Source organism: Haemorhous mexicanus, chromosome 9 (assembly GCF_027477595.1).
Source record: "Haemorhous mexicanus isolate bHaeMex1 chromosome 9, bHaeMex1.pri, whole genome shotgun sequence".
NCBI lineage: Eukaryota > Metazoa > Chordata > Aves > Passeriformes > Fringillidae > Haemorhous > Haemorhous mexicanus.
The window spans coordinates 16,564,785-16,586,348 of NC_082349.1; the positions used below are offsets into that span (position 1 = coordinate 16,564,785).

Genomic DNA, 21,564 nt, shown 5'->3' on the forward strand with positions numbered 1-21,564 from the left:
GTTTTGGCGATTGCTTGTCAGCCATAGGGAACATTCTGCATGGGCCTGGCTCGTCGTCTGGCTTCTTACCCTTCATTTCCAACCTAGAGATAAAGCCACAAGAGGAGGCAGTGCAGCAGTTTGGCTCACAGAGCATTAGATGTGCTGCTTTGTTTGTCAATTTTAGTCAATGCAATTTCTTCTCTTTCCTTCTGAGAAGTTCCTGCCATGGAGCGTGGCTGGAACTGGATGCTCAGTGCCGGCGAGAAGATGGAGCCTTCTCTGCCCCACAACTGAAGAAGGAGTTTCTGCTTATCCAAGCCAGCAGGAAACAGGGAGTGTCTCATGCTACAGCAAAGGCACAGAAGCTGTGCAGATACAAAGCAGAAACTATACCTTTACTTTTTCTAAATTCATTCAAAATAGTGCAAAAATAAGCTAAAGGTACTTAAACAAGTACTGAGACAATAGAGTGGAAATGGCACATATAATCCCTCTCTCTCCTGTGAAGATGTACATGGAGAAAAACATTGATGAAAAGGTGACTTTTGAGAAGATATGAGAAGAGTCATATCCAATTTGACTTAATTTTCTCCTTAAACAGAGGAGAAACAAGAAGGTAAAAAGACATAAATGAAGGCAAGCATCAAGGGTGGCATTTCTGACAGACTAGAAAGAGTGGGGCAATAAATCAAGAAACAATGTGAGATTATACTACAAGGCCAGTTATGCTCATAGGAACAAAAAAAAAAAAAATTGACATGATAGAGAACCAGAATAACTGGAAGGATGGCATGAGAGAGCACAACATATTTGGATCAATAAGAAAGGAGGAAATGGAGAGGAGCTAATGATCAAGCTAGATAAATAACCTGGGTATAAATGAAAATAATTTTAGGTATTGAAACCAAGATTAAATGAGACATTGCAGGGAAACAAACCACAGCTAGACAGGGTCTTGATAAGAAGATATAAAGAAAGCAGATTTCTTGCTGTGTGAAAGTGGAACTGAAGCGATGAGGAGGAAGTTAGTATGAATATGACTGACAGAGAAGTGTCAATAATGGGAGCTGCATGGAAATGGTGGTGATTTGGTATTCCACATGAGGACAACTCCAAGGCAGGGAGGCCAAGGAAGTCAGATGAAACACTGACCTGGCCAGGAGGCAGCAGAGCTAAGTATGCAACCTGTAAATAATCAGCAGCTATTTTGCAAGTATTAACTGGCAAATAGAATTCCTGGTTCAACAGTATTCAGAAATGGCTGTAGGTAAGATTGTCCCAAGAGGTTAATTTAGAATTATGTTGCTTGTCATTAGCACTAGGACAAACCTGCACTCATGAATGCTTATGGTCCCCTTTGAACTTCTGTAAGATTACATGGATAAAAGAAAGAACAGAATTTGGCCTACATTATTTTGTCATTATACGTCATTTAATTAATGGTTGGTATAATCTGCTTTTAAATTCAGCCACACTTAACTGAAATTAACTTCACTAAGTCTCAAGCTGCTGCACTGAGTTCTTAGAGCCCTAAACAGAAAGTGCAAATGAGAACAACTGTAGGAAAAGAAAACCCCACACACCAAACCAAAACCTACTAAAACCAACAAAGCAGCTCAGCAACGCATTTCAGCACCCTCTTTCTAAAATGTGTAATAGAAAGCGCAGCTTAACAAAACTGGTGGAACCTATTTCTGCATTTAACACTTTGTTAACCCAAGTACAGCTTGTTATAAGGTAAAGCCAAGCTAGAACATTGCCTCGGGAACTTTGGCAACCCCAGGCTTAGTTGTTATTTACCAAGGGCTGCAGTTACAGATCTCTGCTTGAATTATGGAATAAACAAGATTATTTTGGTTCATATTCTAGTGAACAAGAGATCTATGCATTATCAAGTGCAGCGGAGCTACTCTTCAACAAAAGTAATATTCTTTTATCTTTAAAAAAGGAAATATTGACCAAAAATGGGTTAGAGACAAGAAGTGCTGAATTCTTTCATTTACAAGCATACAACTGCATTAGTTTCAATAAAATCTACCTACTGCAAACATCAGGGAACCTTAACAGTGAATAGTTCCAGTAGTTCCACTAAGTTTCCTCGACCTGCTTTTTGCTGGTCAGCGGTTACAGCCCAGAGCAGACCCTAGGTGCAAATTTAACGCTGTATTCTGTGCGATCCTTTTTGCTGTGTAATCAGGCAGTAAGGCAAAGCTGCAAACCAAGCCCCGTTACAATGGCGTAGGTGGAGCCTTCCTTGGCCTCTGGGTCATTTGGCTAAATTTACAGCGGAGCTATAGAGAACAAGAATTTACTGGGGACTTGGGGTTGGGTTATTTAGCAATAACCACCCGTAGAAAACGACGTCTAAGGGACAAACACCGTTCTGGGGGCCCAGGACCCAGCGAGCAGCCCCGGTCCGGCGGGGCCGGGCTCCGGGGGGGGCACAGGCCGCGCCCCGCCCCGCCCCGCGCGCGCCGCTGCGGCGGGCCCCGCCCCTCGAGACGGCCAATGGCAGCGCGCCCTTCCCCGCCCGGCGCCGCCATTGGCCGGGGCCGCGGCTTCCGCCGAGGGCCGGGATTGGCGGCGGCGCGCGGGCGCGAAAGGCGGCAGCAGCGAAACCCCGGCGCGCGCCGGTGTCCGTGTGAGTGTCCCCCGCTCCTTCCCCCTCCCTCCCTCCCTCAGCCTCGCTCGTGCCACCCCGGCACCGAGCCGAGCCGGCACCGGGCCGCTCCTCTGGGGGGCCCCGCTCCGGCACCCCTCAGTGCCCGCGATCCCCGCCGGGGCGGCGCCCCTGCCCGGCCGGAGTGGAGCTGAGCGACGGCTCCACGCGCGGAGCCGAAGGGCCCGCCGGCACCCCGTGAGCCCCGGGGCCGATGGGGAAGCCGCGGCGTGCGCTGGGCCCGGGGCCTGGCTGGCGGGGGCTGTCCCGTAGGGGCAGTGACGAGCTCGGGTGGTCCCGCTCGGTGCGGCCCTGGTGCCAGCACCGGGGTTCGGATGTGTGACGGCTCCTGCTCGCCTGTAGCCGGCGGCTGCTCTGCGCCAGCGTGTGGTAGCTTGCCGTCCTTGTGCTGCTGCTGGGGCCACGGTGGTACGCGTTTGGAACAGGCGAAGCTGCCCGCTCGTCTTTAGCAGAGGGGGTGCCTACCTGTGAGAGACTGGAACCGAATCTAATCGCGTTCCAGTAGCGTCCCAGGCCCTCTCCTCCAAAGCTGCCGCAGAAAAACGGGGCTCCAAAGAGACGGCTCCTGCCTCTTGTCCCTCTTGTTACACAAGGGTGACAGAGTAAAGGTAGCTCAAATTCTTTGGGGACAAAATGTATTTCTGGCGTCACAGCTGAAACAGATGAATCCTTTCATCAGGAATTTTTCAGAATTTGTTTCCCCTGTGTGGAAAAGTTCATCCAGATCTTTAAAAGTTTGGCAAAATAAAAAGGAAGGAAGGTTTTTGAATGGAACCAGTTTTGAGTAACTGTCAGAGCTGCCACTTCCAGTTTATTTATCACTGGCTGTTCTGCCCTGGGAGACCCTGCCACTCTTTTGCTCCTGAAAAGGGATAATCAGGGTTTTTTTGATTGTACAGTACTAGTGGACTTCACTAGTTCACAGTTTTATGTCGTGTTTCCAAGATTTGGGAAGAAGCATTTCAAAATAAGCATGTTCTATTTTTCTTGTGGTGGGAGGGCAAGGAATATTTATGTTTTGTTAAATTTATCTAGGAAGGAGAGATCTCTCGTATGGAGAAGGTATTTTTTTTCTCTTATAATCTCTTTCAGTCTTCCTGACTTTCTATAGCTGCACTGCACACTGCAAAAGCTATTTCTGTGTACCTCTGTTCCTTGCCTTTCAAAGCAAACTTTAGGAAAAAGACAATGCTTTAATGTGAATGAGGAAACATGAGAGATGAAAATCAGTTGTATTTGAGCTTATCCTGGAGTCTTCCTTCCCTTCCCCCCCACCCCCCATCTTCATTGCTTTACTGGTTTACTGTTTCACTAGGATGGTGGGTGGCACTTTGTTTTAGGCAGCACAGAGGAACTCCCCAGACTCCCTAAATCTCATCTCAGGAACTGAGTGCAGGGCTAGGAAGTGTCTTACCAGATATGCTTGCTCCCTCAGGTGTCCAGAAGTGGCCCTCGGAGTCTTGGATTTTTTTTTTTACTTGAGACTTGTTTTGTGATGGAGGCGGTGTTGAAGTCTCCCTGTGATGAACAGCACCCTCAGCAGGCTGAAGACTTCCACGGGAATCTTGAGCACAACAGCAAGCTTTCAGGTATGTGCTGGAACAGGAATTGTGAACATTACATTTTGTTGCTGACATGCTGCTTCAGCACTTAGGGAAATTTCAGTATTGATTATAAGCCTGTCTCTATATGATCCTGTTGTATAAAGAACTAATGAAATGAAAACATTTGAAGTGGCTTTTGATTTTAAGATTATTCCTGCTGTTTGTGTGTTACAAAACTTCAGCAACAGTAGGTTTGCTAAACCTACTATTAATATATTACAGAACTTGTTATTATAAGAGCATACCAGAATAAAAAAAACAGCCCTTGAGAATAAAACTGACCAGACAAGTGCAAAACCCAGTATTTTGCCTTTTAACCTACAATTACCGTCCTTATGCTTCCATATCTTTAGATGTGTTTATGTCCATAAAAACACTCTTGTTTTCCTTTGTAGAAGCTGAACTAAGAACATGTGTTCTGATGGAGGTTTTGTTGGTTGTTTCTGAGTCTCTTTGGGTGCCTGAGTCTCCACTTTCTGTACACTGCTTGCTCAGGAATCCCTGATGGTCAGCCAGTTTATAGATATAATGGCTTCTGATTTTTTAAAAATACATAGTCCTCTCTCAGGCTCCTGCACATCCATGCCCAGATTGATGCTGAACAGTGTTTGTATTGCTTTGCAAATGTGAGAAGAAATTACTTTAAAATCTGCTCACAGAATCTGCTCATTGTTGGTATTATTACCCTGATGGCACAGTGACTGTATGTTCTCTGTACCCAGCTGAGGATTCGGGCCCCCAGAACAGACTGGGAGATGTTTACACTGCTATTCTTCACCAAGGACAGTCACTGACTTTTTCCAGCACTTTTCTCTTTCACCCAAACCAGCTTTACTGAGCTCCTGAATGCTGTCAGAGCCTTGGGTAGGCACTGCAGCCTCTGCCACCCTGCTTGAAGTGGTCTGACAGCTTTAACTTTCTCCAGGGAGTAATCTCAATTCAGTGTTGGACAAAATGGAGTATCTGGCAGATTCTATAGCAGTTGTTGAGTTAGTTCTCCATGGTTGTCAGTATATACCTTAGGATTTTTTCATTCCTGAAATGTTTTCCAACATTCTCTTAAAACAATCTGAAGAAGCAGAGGGAACAACTTAAAGGAAAAAAAAAAAAAGAATGTAAGTGGATAGTTAAGTGTGAGGCAGCAGGTTTCAGTTCTCAGAAGCATTTTTAGTATGTTAGTTTTTATAAAATCTTGAAATAAAAAAAAATTAAATTGAAAGCTAACTATTACTTGAATTAGTAGCTGATTTATTGGGATTTTAGCAGGAAGAAAGTGTTCTTCAGGCAGTTTTTGTTGTTCCTTAAAGTAAGCTACATAGAAGGCTAAGGATGCATCCAATCCATGCTTTGGTTCTAGCAGAACTGTGATTAAAAAAAAAATCTTATTGCTTATGACTTACTGCCCTGGTGAAACGTGATCCATTTTTACATATAGAATACATTTATCTGTTTATGCTAAATTTAATTTGTTTTTTTTTTTTAGAATGAAAAATGTACACTCATTTGATTGACTTTTCAAATACCAGTTTGTGCTTTTTACACTGAAATATTCTTTACCCCTGCTTCACAGAAATTAGTCACAGCCTCTACACAATTGATAACTTCAAAAGAAGCGATTTCTTATGTAGGGTATAGAAAAGGCTTGAACAACAAGGATTTGTAAACTGAATGGAAAACTACATGATTTTTTTGACTACAGTACAGCATCCTTGTCATGCCATCTAGTGACTGCAGCATGAAGTGCAGCAGCTGAAATGCAGAGCAAACATGGGCTTTGGTGCCAACTATTTTAAGTAACAGTGGGAAAGATGGCATTACCAATCTTAAAAATATCTAAAAAATACTGTTTTTTTGCATTTGTGATTTGCATCTGATGGATTTGCACCTGTGCTTTCAGAAACAACTGTTATAGTTTTGCCTTTTGTCAAACTGCTGTTGCAAATCCTATGTAAACATTTGGTGATGAGCTGTAGCTGTCCTTCAAACCAGGAAGCTTTTGCCCTTTCAGAATCTGCTAATCTGTCAGATAAGTAAAAAAAATTGTTTAAATGCTGCAGCTTAGAAAGGAGTGTGATGAAGAACAACAATATCAAGTATCCACATGGTAATGTCAACAGAATAGGATACCTTTATGCTGTTTTTTTCCTCTGTGTACATGAATCCACAATCCTATGAAGTATAATTTGTGATCTCCAAAATAGATCAGATATTGAATCAAGTAAAAAAATTCCTAATGTATTTTCCCCATTCTTCCCACAGCAGGAGTAAAAAAAGATATTGAAAAACTTTATGAAGCAGTGCCACAGCTTGTAAATGTGTTCAAAATAAAGGAAAAAATTGGGGAAGGTAAATGTTTCATTTTATCTTGCTTAGAGTTAAGATTTCTTCTGGCATTTCTAACTTAAAAAGTATCAATCTAAGATCCCAATATACACAATTTAAGCCAAATGCCTTTTCTTGACTTACTACATGATCTCTGTAGGAATTCTAATATGTTTCTGAACACATAGGTGTATTAATTAGGAACACTTTCAATATATTTTCTTGAAAATCTAGTATATTAAAGCCTTAAAAAAAACCAGCATTCCAATTTTGGCAATTAAAAACTTTTCAGGTAGATTCAAGTAAATAGTCTTAGAAATCCATTCATTTTCTCCCTTACATGAGAAATCTACTTATGTGTAGCTGTGTTTTGACATACTTAATTGGTGTTCCTTAAGTTAGCTTTGTTTCCACTAAAATCTCTTGGGCAGAAGTGGATAAGGGAACAGAAAGGTTGGAGATGCTTTACTTGAAAAATGAACAACTTTTTTATTTTTGAAGACATACAGTATCAAATTTTAGAATGCTTGTGTTCACCTTGCCTTCAACAAGACAGTATTGCAAGTACCTTAAATTAGTGTCAGCCATGACTGTAAATAGATCCAGGTACTTCTGAGTGTGGGATTTCAGCACTTTTTTAGATGCATAAGAGTTTTTATTTCAAAAACCACCAAACTACTTAAAAACCCCCAGCTCCACTCCCCACAGGAATGTAAAATTAAAAAAAAAAAAACAAACAACCAAAGGAAAAAACCTTTTACCTATCATAAAAAAGGTAGTGTAATTTAAAAAAAATTCTGGTTATTAATAATACTGATTTTACTCTTGGGAGCAAACAATGTTTTTTAAAATACCATTTGCAGTACAAGAGCATTATGAGAAAACAAGCTTCAACTTAGGATTCCACTGTGGAATCGCTTTCATTTTAGTAGTTCTCAGCACCAAAAACCATGTCGTAAGTCAAATTTGGTAACCTTTGTTGCTGCAATCAATTCTGTTGAAGATATGGGTCTCCAGGTTGTTTGGGATTTTTTTTATGCTTGCATGAAGTAGTTAAGTTTTGCTGGCAATTTGATGTATGTTTGCACTCAGACTGTTGAACCAGCATGATGCAAACACATTACTTACAATGTAATCAAAAGTAATTTCTATTCTTTATTCATATGGAAGAACACTTCAACTTGTATGTTCAGATATCTCAGATCATTAGGACAAATTAACCTCCTAAGAGGATTATTAGGATATCCTTAAAATTAAATAGCTGGGTAAGCTTATCACACAGGCTGAATGCTCCCTTGCTCAAGCAAGTGTATCACATTGAATGTGGTAAAATGCTCTGGGCAAATAAACAGTGCAGTTAGACATCATGTGGGAAGCCTTACTTTATAGAAAAAGTACAGAATTAAGGAAAATGTAGCAATTTCAGAAGTGCTTTGAATAGCACTGGCAGTGCTTTCCAGATTAGCATTATATATCCTCTTACATTGTAGGGAGAGGAGGTAGATGTCAGATGAAAGTAAGCTACCTAAACAAGAAAGCAAATCAAAGATAGGAAATTTACATTCAAAGAGCACTGTGTCCCAGGCAAGTTAGACAGTGTTATATTTGCATTTTTACTGACATAAAAAACTTGTATACAAGATCAGTATATTCAGTAGTAGAAAAAAGGAACTGGATTTTTCTCTTCGAGAATCTGCTTTTGATGTAGTATCAAGTGTACTGCAGGATTGTGAATAGTTAGATCACTTCTGTAAAAATTTGCATTGACCTGATTAAAAATATTGAAGACAGTGTTTTTCTCCTTTGTTCACAGGTACTTTTAGTTCTGTTTACTTGGCCACAGCACAGCTACAAACAGGATATGAGGAAAAAATGGCTCTGAAGCACTTGATTCCAACCAGCCACCCTCTGCGAATAGCTGCTGAACTTCAGTGCCTCACAGTAGCAGGGTACATAAACTAATAAATTATGATTTTCATAACTGCTGAACGTTGTCTCACTGTTCTGTATTTATTTAAGTTTTGGCACTTCTCTTGATTTGTATTTAACCACACATGTATATATTCTTTTTCTTGAGAGCAAATAACAAAGGAGTATCTTACCTGTAATGGATGCCCTTTGCTGCTAGTCTCAGTTTAGGGGGGTGCTCTATTTACCAGCTGAGAAATCTTTGTGGTAACAAAGTTCCAGTTCTGAAATGCTTGGAAAAAAGAATCACTTCATTAGAAATGTGGTTTTAGGAATGGATACTAGTTGGTGGAGTGTGCTGAATAGCACTTTCTTTAAGTAGTAGGACCATGAAAGTTAGGGCCTATATTAATTGCAGCACTAACTACAAACTACAGCCCCACAGATAATCTGTAGAGTTCTATTCCAAACTGCAGAATGGAGCATAAAATGGAGTTCAAATGGAACATAGCAGTGCGCAGCAAGAGCACAAGTGCTGATTGCTGATAAGACTGCTGTCAAAATATAAATTAAGATTAAAAGAAAGCTTTACAGAAGTTTTTATCTTGAAGAAATAAAGGAAAATAAACATCCATCTTCTGGTCTTTGTTCAGTAATACTACTTTTCTTCTAGGGGACAAGATAATGTTATGGGAGTTAAATACTGCTTTAGGAAAAATGATCACGTTGTTATTGTTATGCCATATCTGGAGCATGAGTCCTTCTTGGTGAGTCAGACTTTTGATATGTAGTAAAACATTTAATTAAAAGCAGATGCATAATTATTCTGTGGTTATTCTATGATTATATAAATTGCAATATCTAAATATTCTTTCAGGACATTTTGAATTCCCTTTCCTTTGAAGAAGTGAGGGAATACATGTTTAATCTGCTTAAAGCGTTGAGGCGCATCCATCACTTCGGTATTGTTCACCGTGATGTCAAGCCCAGCAACTTCCTCTACAACAGGCAGCTAAAAAAGTGAGTCTGGCCATACTGTGATCTCATCTGGGGACGTGTGCCTTGGCAGAACAGAGTCAATTAGGCTTTTAAGCTTCTTTCCTTCCAGCTCCGTAACATGTGCTTAAAGAATAAAGCTAAAAACGTGGGGTTTTATTTGTAAAATTTTTCTTTCACTGTTAAGGGACTTAAGAAGGGAAGGATTTTTTTTACTTAATGTAGTATCTGCTTCATAGAGTGACAAAGACCTGATAAAATGAAGATTTTACTACTGATTAAAAGTACTACATTTTCAAATAATAATGAAAAGAATAAAACATGGAGGTTTTTTTAATAAGAAAATTAATTGTAACTTGCGGTGCATAGAATGATCCTTGTACATTTTTAATAGTGGCTAGAGTAAAACTGATACAGGTAAGATAGCTGGCTTTGGGCTGTTTTCACCTTACATTGAATTAATGTTTATAACTAGTAGAGTTGGCTCTTTTGCCTGCAAGTTACAAAATTTAAAGATTGTAAAAAGGGAGGTATTGCTTCTTTGTGAAGAGCTGAAATGGACAGAATGCTTTAGTGCTAGCAGTCCTATAGCTGTATTTGTTAGCATTGTGCTTGTCAAGTTGAGACACTGAGGTGTTGGAGCGTGTCCAAAACAAAGCACTTGGGGGTAGCAGGATGCACACCCCCAAGTAAAAAGTGATGATAGAAAACAGCCTCAAGTTGCACCAGGGAAGGTTTAGATTAAATATTAGAAAAAAATTTATCAAGCATTGGAATGGGCTGCCCAGGGAAGTGGTTGAGTCACCATCCCTGGAGGAATTTAAAAGACCTGTAGATCCAACACTTAGGGACATGGTTTTGTGGGACTTGGCAGAGTGGGGTTAACAGTTGGACTTGATTTTAAAGGTCTTTTCCAGCCTAAATGTTTCTGTGATTCTATGCAGTGAAAGTTTGCAGGGGAGATTTGATTGCATTTTGCCAAACCTCAAACTTACAAGTGAGAGAAATACTGTCTTGGTTTTTTTTAATCTGTCAAAATGAACATATACTGTCATTTTTCTCTTCCTGCATTTTTTTGAGCCTTAATCTCTACTTTGCGTTTAGAAGCGTGGAGTTGAGTTTGAGACCCAGGGACAGATGGATTGTCTCTGTACTGGTTGTAGCAAAACATAATTCTTTTAGAGACAGATCTGAAGTGTGAACTAATGTAGTCTTACCTGTTTGAAGACTAAAGTAAATTCCAGTAGTGTTTGCCAGAACTCTGTCAAAACTTTAAGCACTGCTGGTCTGGTCTGTCTTCACTGCTGCCTTTGTCCTCTGCCCGTGGGAATCCTGCAAGAGTTGAGTCACTTGTACGTGACTGCTGGCTAAAGATTCAGGGCTGTAGGATTAGAAGAACTTCAGAAAGAAGTCAGAATGGAGTTGCTGGAAATATTTTTTTTAATACCTTTGGAGGAAAGATGCACTTGATAAGATTTTGGGACAAGAAACAATGAACAATGGTGTAGGGTGAAAACATTGAGGAGCTAGGTAAGATGGGTCAATAGGAGGAGAAGGAAGAAAAAAGGACTGTGATGCTGGCAACAGTACAGATAAGCAACATTGAATGAAATGTGAAAGAAACATAAGTAATGAATAGTAAATGGAATGACTAATAGATACTTTGTGACTCCTGATTCTGAATTTGTCTTTTCAGGTATGCCTTGGTAGATTTTGGCTTGGCACAAGGAACCCCTGATACAAAAATTGAGCTTCTTAAAACTGCCCACTCTGAAGACCAGCAGGGAAGTTGCTTGCAAACTAATCCGATTGTAGCCTTGGGAAATGGGGCTTCTGTCAGTGTCACAGCACCTAAACAGATAGCTCAACAGGCAGCCTCAAGAGCAGCTGATAGAAGGTCCAGCTCACTTTCAAAAGTACAGATGAAACAAGGAAGAGGAGGAAAGGTTCTCAGTCCATTTCATTAATGCTGTTTTATATGTTTAATGTGTTCTTTCATCCAACAGGGGGAGATGCAGTACTTGCACAGAAGCTGAGCCTGCACAGCAGCACGGTGTTCATATCTAAGGAGCTAGTTCCACATAACTGTTGGCTTCATCATTATCTGTTAGATGTAATACAGTGCTGAAGGCTGTATAAACCCTAACAAGAGTTACTATTAGACAGCCTTAAATCCTTTTTTAGAGACATGGATGGGGAAACTCCTCCCCAAGTCAATAATCATTCACCTATGTTTTAGCTACTAGCTGCATAACAAGTGCAATACAGACTACACTTGGATTGTCTTGGGGCACTTCAGAGGTGTGATTGGTTTTGTAAACATGTTTGTCTTTCTGTCTAGACCATGTTTCTTCATCCACAGTGACCTGATGCCTAAAAATTACTTAGATGCAGCTGTTCTTGTTTTATGACACTCTACACATTTTTTTTTGAACTGTCAGTACCCAGATGCCTATTAAACAGGATCCTTATTGTCCTTTTTGTTGGTCTGTAGGAGGACTCTGTGCACCATTCTGTCCAGCGCTCTGTCTTCGGAGAGAGGAATTTCAATGTCCACAGCTCCACATACCAGGAGAATTCAAGCACAAAAGTAAGAAGTATTGACTCATCAGTAGAATCAATATGCTGCATATTTGAAAAAGTATAGAACTGGTTGTTCTGTAAGACAGAGCACTGCTCCAGAATGCTGTGGAACTAAAAGGTTTGAGCAGACTATTAAATGTGTCTTTCCTGAAAGGCTCAGAGAATTTTTCATTTCTGTTTCAGTTCCTTTTGAAGCTCATAAACAAGGAGTCCTGTAGCTGTGTCCCTACCTAATCTTGCTTGGATGCTAAGTTCATCTTTTTTCCTATACATCTATCTGTGCAGCTAATCCTAGAATCCCAAAATAAAGGGAGTTGGAAGGGACCCATGAGGACCATCGAGTCCAACTCCTGGCCCTGCCCAGGACACCCCAAGAGTCACACCCTGTGCCTGAGAGCATTGTCCAGACACTTCTTGAGCTCTGCCAGGCTGGTGCTGTGACCACTGCCCTGGGGAGCCTGTTCCTGTGCTAAACCACTCCCTACTTACATCGTGACATTTAAAAAAAAAAATATTTTGCAGTTGAAGCTGAGGATAAAACTTGTAACTATTTTTTTTTAATTAGTATTTAATATGATAAGGGGCAAACTCCAACTAATTAGAGGGTTTGGTTTATGGTATTTTATTGTAGAACTAGAGTTAGTGTCAGTGTGTTGCTGTGTCATTTCATATTATTTTTTTTTTTTATTTTCATATTGAGCCAAAAAAATCTTGAAACACTATAGTAACTTGAAAAAGATTTGTCTTGTAGCTTCAGAATATGTAATATATATTGGTTTTTTTGTAAACACTGAAAATGTCTTCTGCAGGGGAGGAAGTCAGGCTATCTAGAAAGTTCCAGTGTCTGTTTTAAGTAGTTTTGGTACTGTTAAGGAGGTTTGCAGTCTGTTCTAAAATTCTTCTTGTTCATCAGCACCTGTTAAGTCATTATTTTAAGAACTTTCCTATCTATATGTAAAGGGAAACTTCTTAAATATGTCACCTTCTCTAAAATATCTCCATTGCAGCTCATAAAACAATCAAAAATGATAGATGTTTCATCTAGGAAGTTAGTAACAAAGAAGAAGATTATTTCTACCAAAACTGTGAGCAACGGGGCGGCCAGGAAAGCTGCCAGTGGTTGCCCTTTAAACCTGCTCTGTGACTGTTATGCAACGGACAGAGTCTGCAGTGTTTGCCTTTCAAGGTAATTTGCTTTGATAATGTTGTAAAATTGTCTACTCTGCTGTCAAGCAAAGTCAGAAACTTAGATTTACTAGACTGCTGATTTAGTAAGTGAAAGATAGTATTTGATCTCTGCAGCCCTTAAAACACTGACTATGCTCTTCCTAAACAAAAATAGTTGATGGAATTCATGGATTAGTTCACTGCTGTCTGCAGCTAGAAAGATTCACTGGTGATTATTTTCTTGTTGTTGTGTTTATTTATTCACCTACATGTGTTGTAGAAAATCACTTGAGTTAATTACAACTCTTAGAAAAGTGTTCTAAATTTTGTCATTTAGTAGTTATCGAATGGGCCTAAATTATAGCAACAGTCGGGATTCTGGAAATCACAAAATGTAGAATAAAAAGGAAGCAAGACTGTTTTCTATTTGTTCATCTAAAAAACCAATAGAATCACAGAACAGTTTGGGTTGGAAGGAACCTTAAAGGTCATCTTTTTCCAAACCCCCTGCCACGGGCAGGGGCAACTCCCACTAGAGCAGGCTGCTCCAAGCCACATCCTACCTGGTCTTGAGCACTGCCAGGGATCGGCATCCGCAGCTTCTCTGGGCAACCTGCTCCAGTGCCTCATGTTGGAGAATCTTAGTAGCTGAGTTCAACTCCATCCCTCTGCAGGTATTTTGGTTATGATCTACTACTGCCTTTTATCCACACATGATCTTTTAAATAATGATAACCTCGCACCTTTTAGTTAATCTAACAAAAAGTAAATTCTTGGCAACACAAGAAATTACTTCTAACAAGTAAATTCAGGACAACCCTTAGGTTGCTCTGCACTAACACAGAGTCATAGCATCCACACTCAAGAATCTCAGAGTTTTTGCCTTGGGTTAATTAGCCTCAACTACAACGTTTCCCATGAAAACAAGCCTTTAACAAAAATGACACTTTTCTTAGCTGAAACTAAGAAAAGGTCATTGTGAATTAAGTTTGCAATAAGTATTTCTCTGGTATTATCTTATGCTAGATAATATAATTAAAATATAATATAATAGATAATAAGGGTGTTATAGTGTATCTTAGGATTTCATGCTAGATAAGATGCTTGAAACCTCTGTAAAACTTGAATAAAGCAGGGTTAGGTTGTTTACACATCTTACACAAATATATTCTAAAAATAATAGTAAGTATTATTAGATTTAGAACTTACTTATCAACTTGTACATTCTAAATATATTTGTCTCTTATTACAAGGCGTCAGCAAGTGGCTCCCAGGGCAGGAACACCTGGATTCAGAGCTCCAGAAGTATTAACAAAGTGCCCCACTCAGACCACAGGTACTGCCCAACAGACTCAAACAAATGGCTTTTTTCACCTTTTCATCCTTCTCATTTATGCATATTTTGTTGTCTTTTTTATGGGAGGATTTTTTAACTTGTGAAATTCATTTTTCATCCCTTCTAATGCTTTTCAAGTACTTCCTGATTTTAATGAAAAGTTTATTATTCAGAGGAAGACCAATTCAGGAATATTTTTCCTGTGTTTGAAACTTGAATGTGTCTTTATTCATTTGAGAGGTAGTGCCATGTGCAGGAGATGAACACAATATATTTTTAAAGAAAAAAGGGTTTTTTTTTAAGTTTCTTGGCTTATTTGTTCAAGAAAAATCTTGAATAAATCTTGGGGAGAGGGAACATTGTTTAGCCTTTTCTAGGCAAGTTGTAACTTATGCTGCCATAGCAGGCATAATTAATGGTGTAATTGCAGATGTGTTCTAGAAAGCATTATTTAATGACTTTTTTATCATATTTTTACTTTTTGTTAGTAGTTTAAGTAGATGGTGTATAATTGTCGTAATTTTTTGAACTAAAATTTTAATTTCCCTGTGTTAAAATTTAGTTACTAAGATTCTGTGGTTTGGGTAAATATTGGGGCAGGGCAGAGGGATGGTTAATGCATTACCTGGTGCAAGCAAGGTGGGAGAGGTTGTGCCGACCTGCAGGATGGATTACCAATAGAAGCAAAGTTACCCATTAAATATTTGCTGTATGCCAGGAGTTCTAACTTACCAAAAAAAAAAAAAATGTCCCCAAAAACTGGATTTAAAATATAAGGTAAAACTGGATTTAAAATACAAGGTTTTAGCAATTTTTTTTTTCTGAATAGCTTTTGAGAAAGTTGTCAATTTTCAGTAAAGTATGTAAGCACACTCAAAATAGACTTATCAATATATGTGGCCAGCTTATCAGTAAGCCTAGATAGTTTACTGCTGTTTGAAACAACATCTGTGCTGTGGGTGTGGCTGGGATTTCAAAGGTGTGACAGCTTGTTAGGAGTTCTTGTGCCTGTGCTGTAACAGCCAGCTTTATGGGCTAGCAGTCATCCAGAAATCTAGAACAAGTTTAGACAATCTCTGAATCTGTCTAGACAGAACTGATGCAGAAAGAAGACATACCTAGGAAATCTTGGACATGTGCTGGTGTTGAGGACGCTTTCAGATGTTATCTGCTCTCTGGGGTAACGAGATTACAAGAAGCAGGGGTAAATCTAGACACCCCTGGGTGTGGCACAGACACCCCTGGACTGAGTCAGTGGTGCTGAGCTCCTGCAGTATGTCAACAAAGCCCTCAGTTAGAACTGGGGACACTAATACTAATTTTTATGATATCATGTTTTATTTGAACTAGCAAGTATTATTGTCCACTTTCAATTGGGGCTGCTGGAGTCACCTCCTTGTACTCCTGCCAGTATTACTCCTGGTTTTGGCCTCTGTGCTGACACCAAGTTACTGGCTGAATCCAGCTGACTCTACCCAGAGCTGCTATAGCACATCTGACCCAGGTTCAGAGTGCTGGGAGTACAAACTCCCAAGTTGAGGCTACACAGGTCCAGTTACACTTTCCCTTGGTTTGTCCCTTGCTCCCCTTTCCTCACTAGCTGGGTAACACTAGACAATAGCATAGGGAAGAATCATGATTTTGATGTCATTCCAAAAGACCTTGCACTCTGCTGATGATCACAGCTCTACTACAGTTGTGGGGCCAGGATTTACTGCCCACTCAGATGGATAAAGCCTTATAATTTCAGCAAGAGTTACATAATTAAACCTTCTCAAAGGTCTTGACCTTGATTACTCCAGCTTACCCAACCACATCCTCAGGGGGACGCCTGGCCCCTCAAACAGATACTATTACTGTATCACTGTTGGAAAGATAATACTAAAAACTTTTTTACAGGAACTGTGCAGAAGGCTGAAAACCCTTCCACTGGAAATTGTGCCAAATTATTAACTTGGCTTTTTATTTTTTATTAAAAGACATAAAATCTGGTTTTGCAACTAAAGTCAACCTAGTACCTTTTTTCCAAATCAAAGTCCTGTGCTGTGTTTCTAATTAAAATGTCCAAATTAATTACTGCCTATTTTGCTGCTTACTTTTTTCAATAGGACTAGGAGGAATATGCCTCTATTTCCCAAATGTTAATTTTTCTCTTTGGAGTTTGAGATCCTTCAAACTCTCTCCTTCACTTTCCTTGCCATCTCTTAAAATGTGCACCTCAGTGAGCCAAAAAAATTATGGCAGACAGGTATTCTTGTAACTTCCAGCACTGAAGTTTCCATCAGGCTTTGGCCTCTCTCCCCAGAGTACTCTCTGTACTCTTCATAACACAATGAAAGTGATGAATAACTTTGAACTATTAAGGTTTTTAAACTGCCTATCTTGTCAAGTGAGTTCATATTAGAGAAGAACAAAGTTCATCATAAGATCAACTTCTTAGTACTGCCTACCTGTGCCAGCCTCAATCCCCAAAACATTGTTTCACAAACATTTTTTATTTATGACCCTTATATAAGGTTTTCTTCATAGGAAGTCAAGTTAAATATATATCAAACCAGCCATTTCATTTGCCCCCTCTCATCTTCCTAGGTAAAACAACTTCAAGCATTGTTTTGGTTCATTTTAAGTTTAGCAAGTTAATGGAATTACTCAGATGAAAAAAACTCCCTCTGCATCGAAGTAGGAAATTATTTTTCAATCTAATTACAGAAATTTCCACTCTTATCTGATGTATTATCTATGTGACCAAAGTCAAGTAGTACTTCAGAACATAACTTTTGCTGATAGAAACTTTTCAGATCATAATTTATGTTTAAAGTTGAGATTTTGTTTGTGATGAAATTGTGAGTTTAGTTGTTAATAAATTTGCTTTCCTTTGCAGCAATAGACATGTGGTCTGCAGGAATCATATTCCTTTCTCTACTCAGTGGACGGTATCCATTTTTCAAAGCAAGTGATGATTTAACTGCTTTGGCACAAATCATGACAGTTCGTGGATCCAGAGAAACCATTCAGGCTGCTAGAACTTTTGGTATGAAAACCTTAATTATGGGGGAAGGGGGAAAATGTTACTTAATACTGTGATTTACAATCAATTATTTTTTTGTGCAAATAAATATATTTTTAGGTTTGTGAGTAATTTTGGAAGTAAATCATGTTTTTTGAAGTGAATATTGACAGACTTCTAAGACAGTTTTGTGTTTTTCTGTCTTTTACAATGTGTGTATGGGGTACTTTATGTCATAGTTTTCCCAACCTGTCTACTGCCTTTCACTAAGTCAGGGCCACTTGAGGTGAAGTATGCCAACGAAATGTTTCCTACTGGCATTTGGTTAGAATTCTTGAGACAGTGTTTCTATTTCTACAAAATTTGCCTGGAGGCTTAAGTCAATGTGACTTAAAATTTAGATGATGTAAACCTTGCTTTTCTCCCCACCCCTTCCCCCAGAAGGCCTAGTAAAACAAACAAACAAACAAGCTAAAAACCCAATACTCAACAGCTGGCCTGTTTAAAAAAAGACACAATCACCACAAAGCACAAAATAGCCAAGTAATCATTCCCATAATTGCTTGCAGGCTAAATGCTGCAGCACTTGCTACCTGGATGTGTAACTGCCAGCATCAAGTTTCATTCTCCAGACAGAGGTGTAGAAATCAGGGTATTTAATTGTCTTCAGTTCTGTTTAAATGACAGTGAAATGCAAAAAGTTGGTGTCCAGGGTGGCTGATAACCTGTCACTACATAACCTGACACAACCCAAAGCTCTTTGTTTTGAGCAGAGCTGAGATGATGACCCCTTCTGACTCTCAGGGGCTGCTTCTGTAGCCACAGGGCTGGTGTGGAGTTGTGGGGGGCTGGATTTGGTTCTTTGATAGATTTGGGATGTTTCTCTATCATGCTGGTTATAATTTCTGACATGAAGTTTCTCTGAAACAAAAGTTACAGTTGCATAGAATATATAATAAAATGTGGCTTCCTGTACAACTTTTTTCCCCTAGGAAAATCAGTTGTGTGTACCCAAGTTGTCCCAACTCAAAACCTACGAACGCTCTGTGAGAAGCTGAGAGGAACAAATAGCAGCTGTAAGAGATCTCAGGGGGAAGGGCCCAGCAGGTCTGAAAACAACACAGCTTTGTCAATTGCAGCAGATAAACCCTGTGCTCCTGAGACACTTGGAAAACAAGTTCAACACTTGCAGAGTTTTCAGGAAGGTGATGGTGCTTTGGAAATGAAGGCAACTGACGTGAAAGGATGGGATCAGGTTCCTGATGAAGCATATGACCTACTTGATAAGCTACTAGACTTAAACCCTGCAACAAGAATAACTGCAAAAGAGGCTTTGCTGCATCCTTTTTTTAAAGACATAAGGCTCTGAGAGGATAACTTACTTTGTTATTCCTTTCATATGTTTTGTGTGGAAATGAAATACTGAGGCAGTTTTACCTTGTTGCCCTCAACATTTACACTCATTGAAATAATGTTCCACTGTGCTCTGAACTACTGAAATTGTCTTGTACAGTTAGACTGCAAATGTCAGTTTAAGAAATACTTGCAGATGCAAAAGTTATATAAACATCACTAACATGGCCTTATCCTAAGACACTTCTGGGAGGTTATTGCTGTGCATACCTGTTCTCTGAGAAAGTTAACTTTGATCATAAACAACAAAGAAAAAAGAGTTTCATAAGCTCTATGCTTAATTCTTGAGATATTCCCTTAAAATTTACGAGTTTGCCTTAAGGTAACACTGAAATAAGAAAGTGTTTGAGACTTTTTTCTATACTTGGATATCTCTGCTTTGTTCCTGTTTGGTACATGGGGGACTGAAAATGGAACAAAGAGTATTCATTTTGTTCAGATGATTTTCAGAGAACAGTATTACTTTGGGAGTGTTGCTGGAGGAAAGGCCAGGTGCTAGAGATTATTTCATCAAAAAAAAAGCATAACTTTTTAAAGTACATTTTTGTCCCTGTCTGGTCTTTGCTACTTAGGAAATAGTAATAAATGCAGTTATTCATTTTGCATGTTTCCTCAGTGCCGTGGGTAACTGTCAATATTCCACAGCTGCTCTCTTCAAGCATATCTTGAGTGCCAGGCATAGGGTTGATTGCTGTTTTAGAAACTGATTTCTTAAAAAATACATGTTCAATAAATGATTTGGTTTTATAACTTCAGAAGCTTGTCTAGAGATGCTTCTATAAGTCAGATAAGGTTTTCCTGTGGGATGTTTCTGTTCAGGGAGTCTTCCACACTGGTTTCCTGCATAAATTCCTCAGTGATAGAAGACACTTTAGATAGCTCTTGTATGTATGGCTCTTATAGCAGAACTATCCTAATTATGAAGGAACTCTTCCCACAGAGTTAGCTAGCTATTTTCTGGCCCTAAGGAGGAAATCCCACACCTTCAATGTGCAAAGGAAGCTACATCATGTTCAACAGAAGTTTCTCTAAACCCCTTGATAATTCTGGAGACTGAAACATAATACAGTGTTTTTCCATATACATTTCTTGAGATGCTAGTGGAGTTGCTGTAAGAAGTTCTTTTGATAAGTCTTGCAAAAGTCTTCTCATATGAGCTGATGGTTGTGATAGTGCAAAGATCCTGACCAGGACTGGGGCTGAAGAGACAAGATTTCAATATTTTTGAAATCTTGAATACATAGAAAATAATGGTAATGTTGCTCTGTTTCTGGCATCAGCTGTTAGGGGAAAAATATCTGCAGATGTCAGAATATTGATTGCACAAAATCTTGAAACCCTCAAGACCCTGGGGCCCAGGTCTTGTAATTTTTGCTGTTTATATAATTTCAACACAGCACGTCACTGAGAAATTATTTATCTAAAGGAACTGTGGCCAAATTTGGCAAGCAATGCTGTCTGCCAGTGTCTGCAGATGTATTGTTTCCTCCTACATTCACTCATGCTGTCTATGGTCTTATGAGAGCACCAGCTGACAACAAGCGAAAATATGTCAGCTATCTCTTGTGAGCTTTCAAGCAACTTCAGCTCTTAAGCTTCCCTGCTAACTGCCTTCAGCAGCTCCTTCCATCAGACCCACAACAATTAACCTCTGCATTCATTTAAAAGCCAAAAAGGAAACATCATTGCTAATTGTATTTTTACCAAAACACTAAGGGTAAATGAAATTTGTAAGGAACAGTTCTAAGCTCTGTATATTTCATAACAAGCTGGAAAAACACATTGGTATTCCTTTTTCCAGTCAGCTATTTAAAATGGGGGGAATTCTTTTTTCAAGGGGAAGGATGAAGTAAAAAGAAAAGTGCATTTGAACTAGCATATGGTAAGGAAGTACTTTTTGCAGCACTCTACAGAAGAAAGCCAGAAACAAGATTTTAAATGCAATGGGCTCTTACAGGGACAAAAAAAAAAAAAAAAAAGAAAAACACGAAGGAAAAGAGCAAGAAAACACTACAGCTGAGCAGTGGTTGCCTCTGGATTTTCTGCTTCTCTCTGCTGTGTTTCTAAGAATCTCTAAAAACCATAGGTAAGAGCCAAGTACTAAGATTCCTTTAAAGTTTAAATACATTATATGAGATATTTATAAATGGCACATGAATCTTGTACCATGAGAGCTGCAATTAGAAAAAATTTTGCACAGAAATTGCATTGCTTCAAGAAATGCTCAGTGGTTGTGAGGCCACAGCTGGGTTAGTGTTAACTTCTGGACACCATCTATGACAAGGTTAGTAACAAATTGGGCAGAAACCAAAAATGGCAGCAAAAAGCTGCATGGGCTTGGAGAGATGAATAGAAACTGATACCTAGAATTCTGAGAACAGAATGCTGGGAGCAAATCTAAATGCATCTGTGTATTCAGCATTGGGAAGACTAGCTTATTCTCAGTAGTAAGCCAGACTAGGTGAGGAAACTGTGACATGTTTATTATGTTCATCCGAGTTGAAAAGGGTAACAAATGCATATTTATATTTATTTTCCTAGCACCTTTCTGGCCATTAAATTCTAC

At 39.3% G+C, this 21,564-nt stretch overlaps 1 protein-coding gene across 2 annotated transcripts; it reads left to right on the forward strand.

Annotated features, from left to right (window-relative positions):
* Positions 1–2,544: 2,544 nt before the first annotated feature.
* On the forward strand, positions 2,545–19,756 carry CDC7 (cell division cycle 7). Of its 2 annotated transcripts, none has more exons than XM_059854220.1 (12): positions 2,545–2,623; positions 4,098–4,251; positions 6,526–6,612; positions 8,402–8,537; positions 9,170–9,263; positions 9,374–9,516; positions 11,189–11,438; positions 11,987–12,082; positions 13,083–13,261; positions 14,496–14,578; positions 17,460–17,609; positions 18,578–19,756. In XM_059854220.1, the coding sequence occupies exons 2-12, from the start codon at positions 4,158–4,160 to the stop codon at positions 18,952–18,954; spliced, it is 1,689 nt and encodes a 562-aa protein (XP_059710203.1). In that variant the 5' UTR covers positions 2,545–2,623; positions 4,098–4,157; the 3' UTR covers positions 18,955–19,756. The 2 variants fall into 2 exon arrangements, with proteins under 2 accessions (XP_059710203.1, XP_059710204.1); XM_059854221.1 differs by having other exon boundaries at positions 6,529–6,612.
* The last annotated feature ends 1,808 nt before the right edge of the window (positions 19,757–21,564 follow it).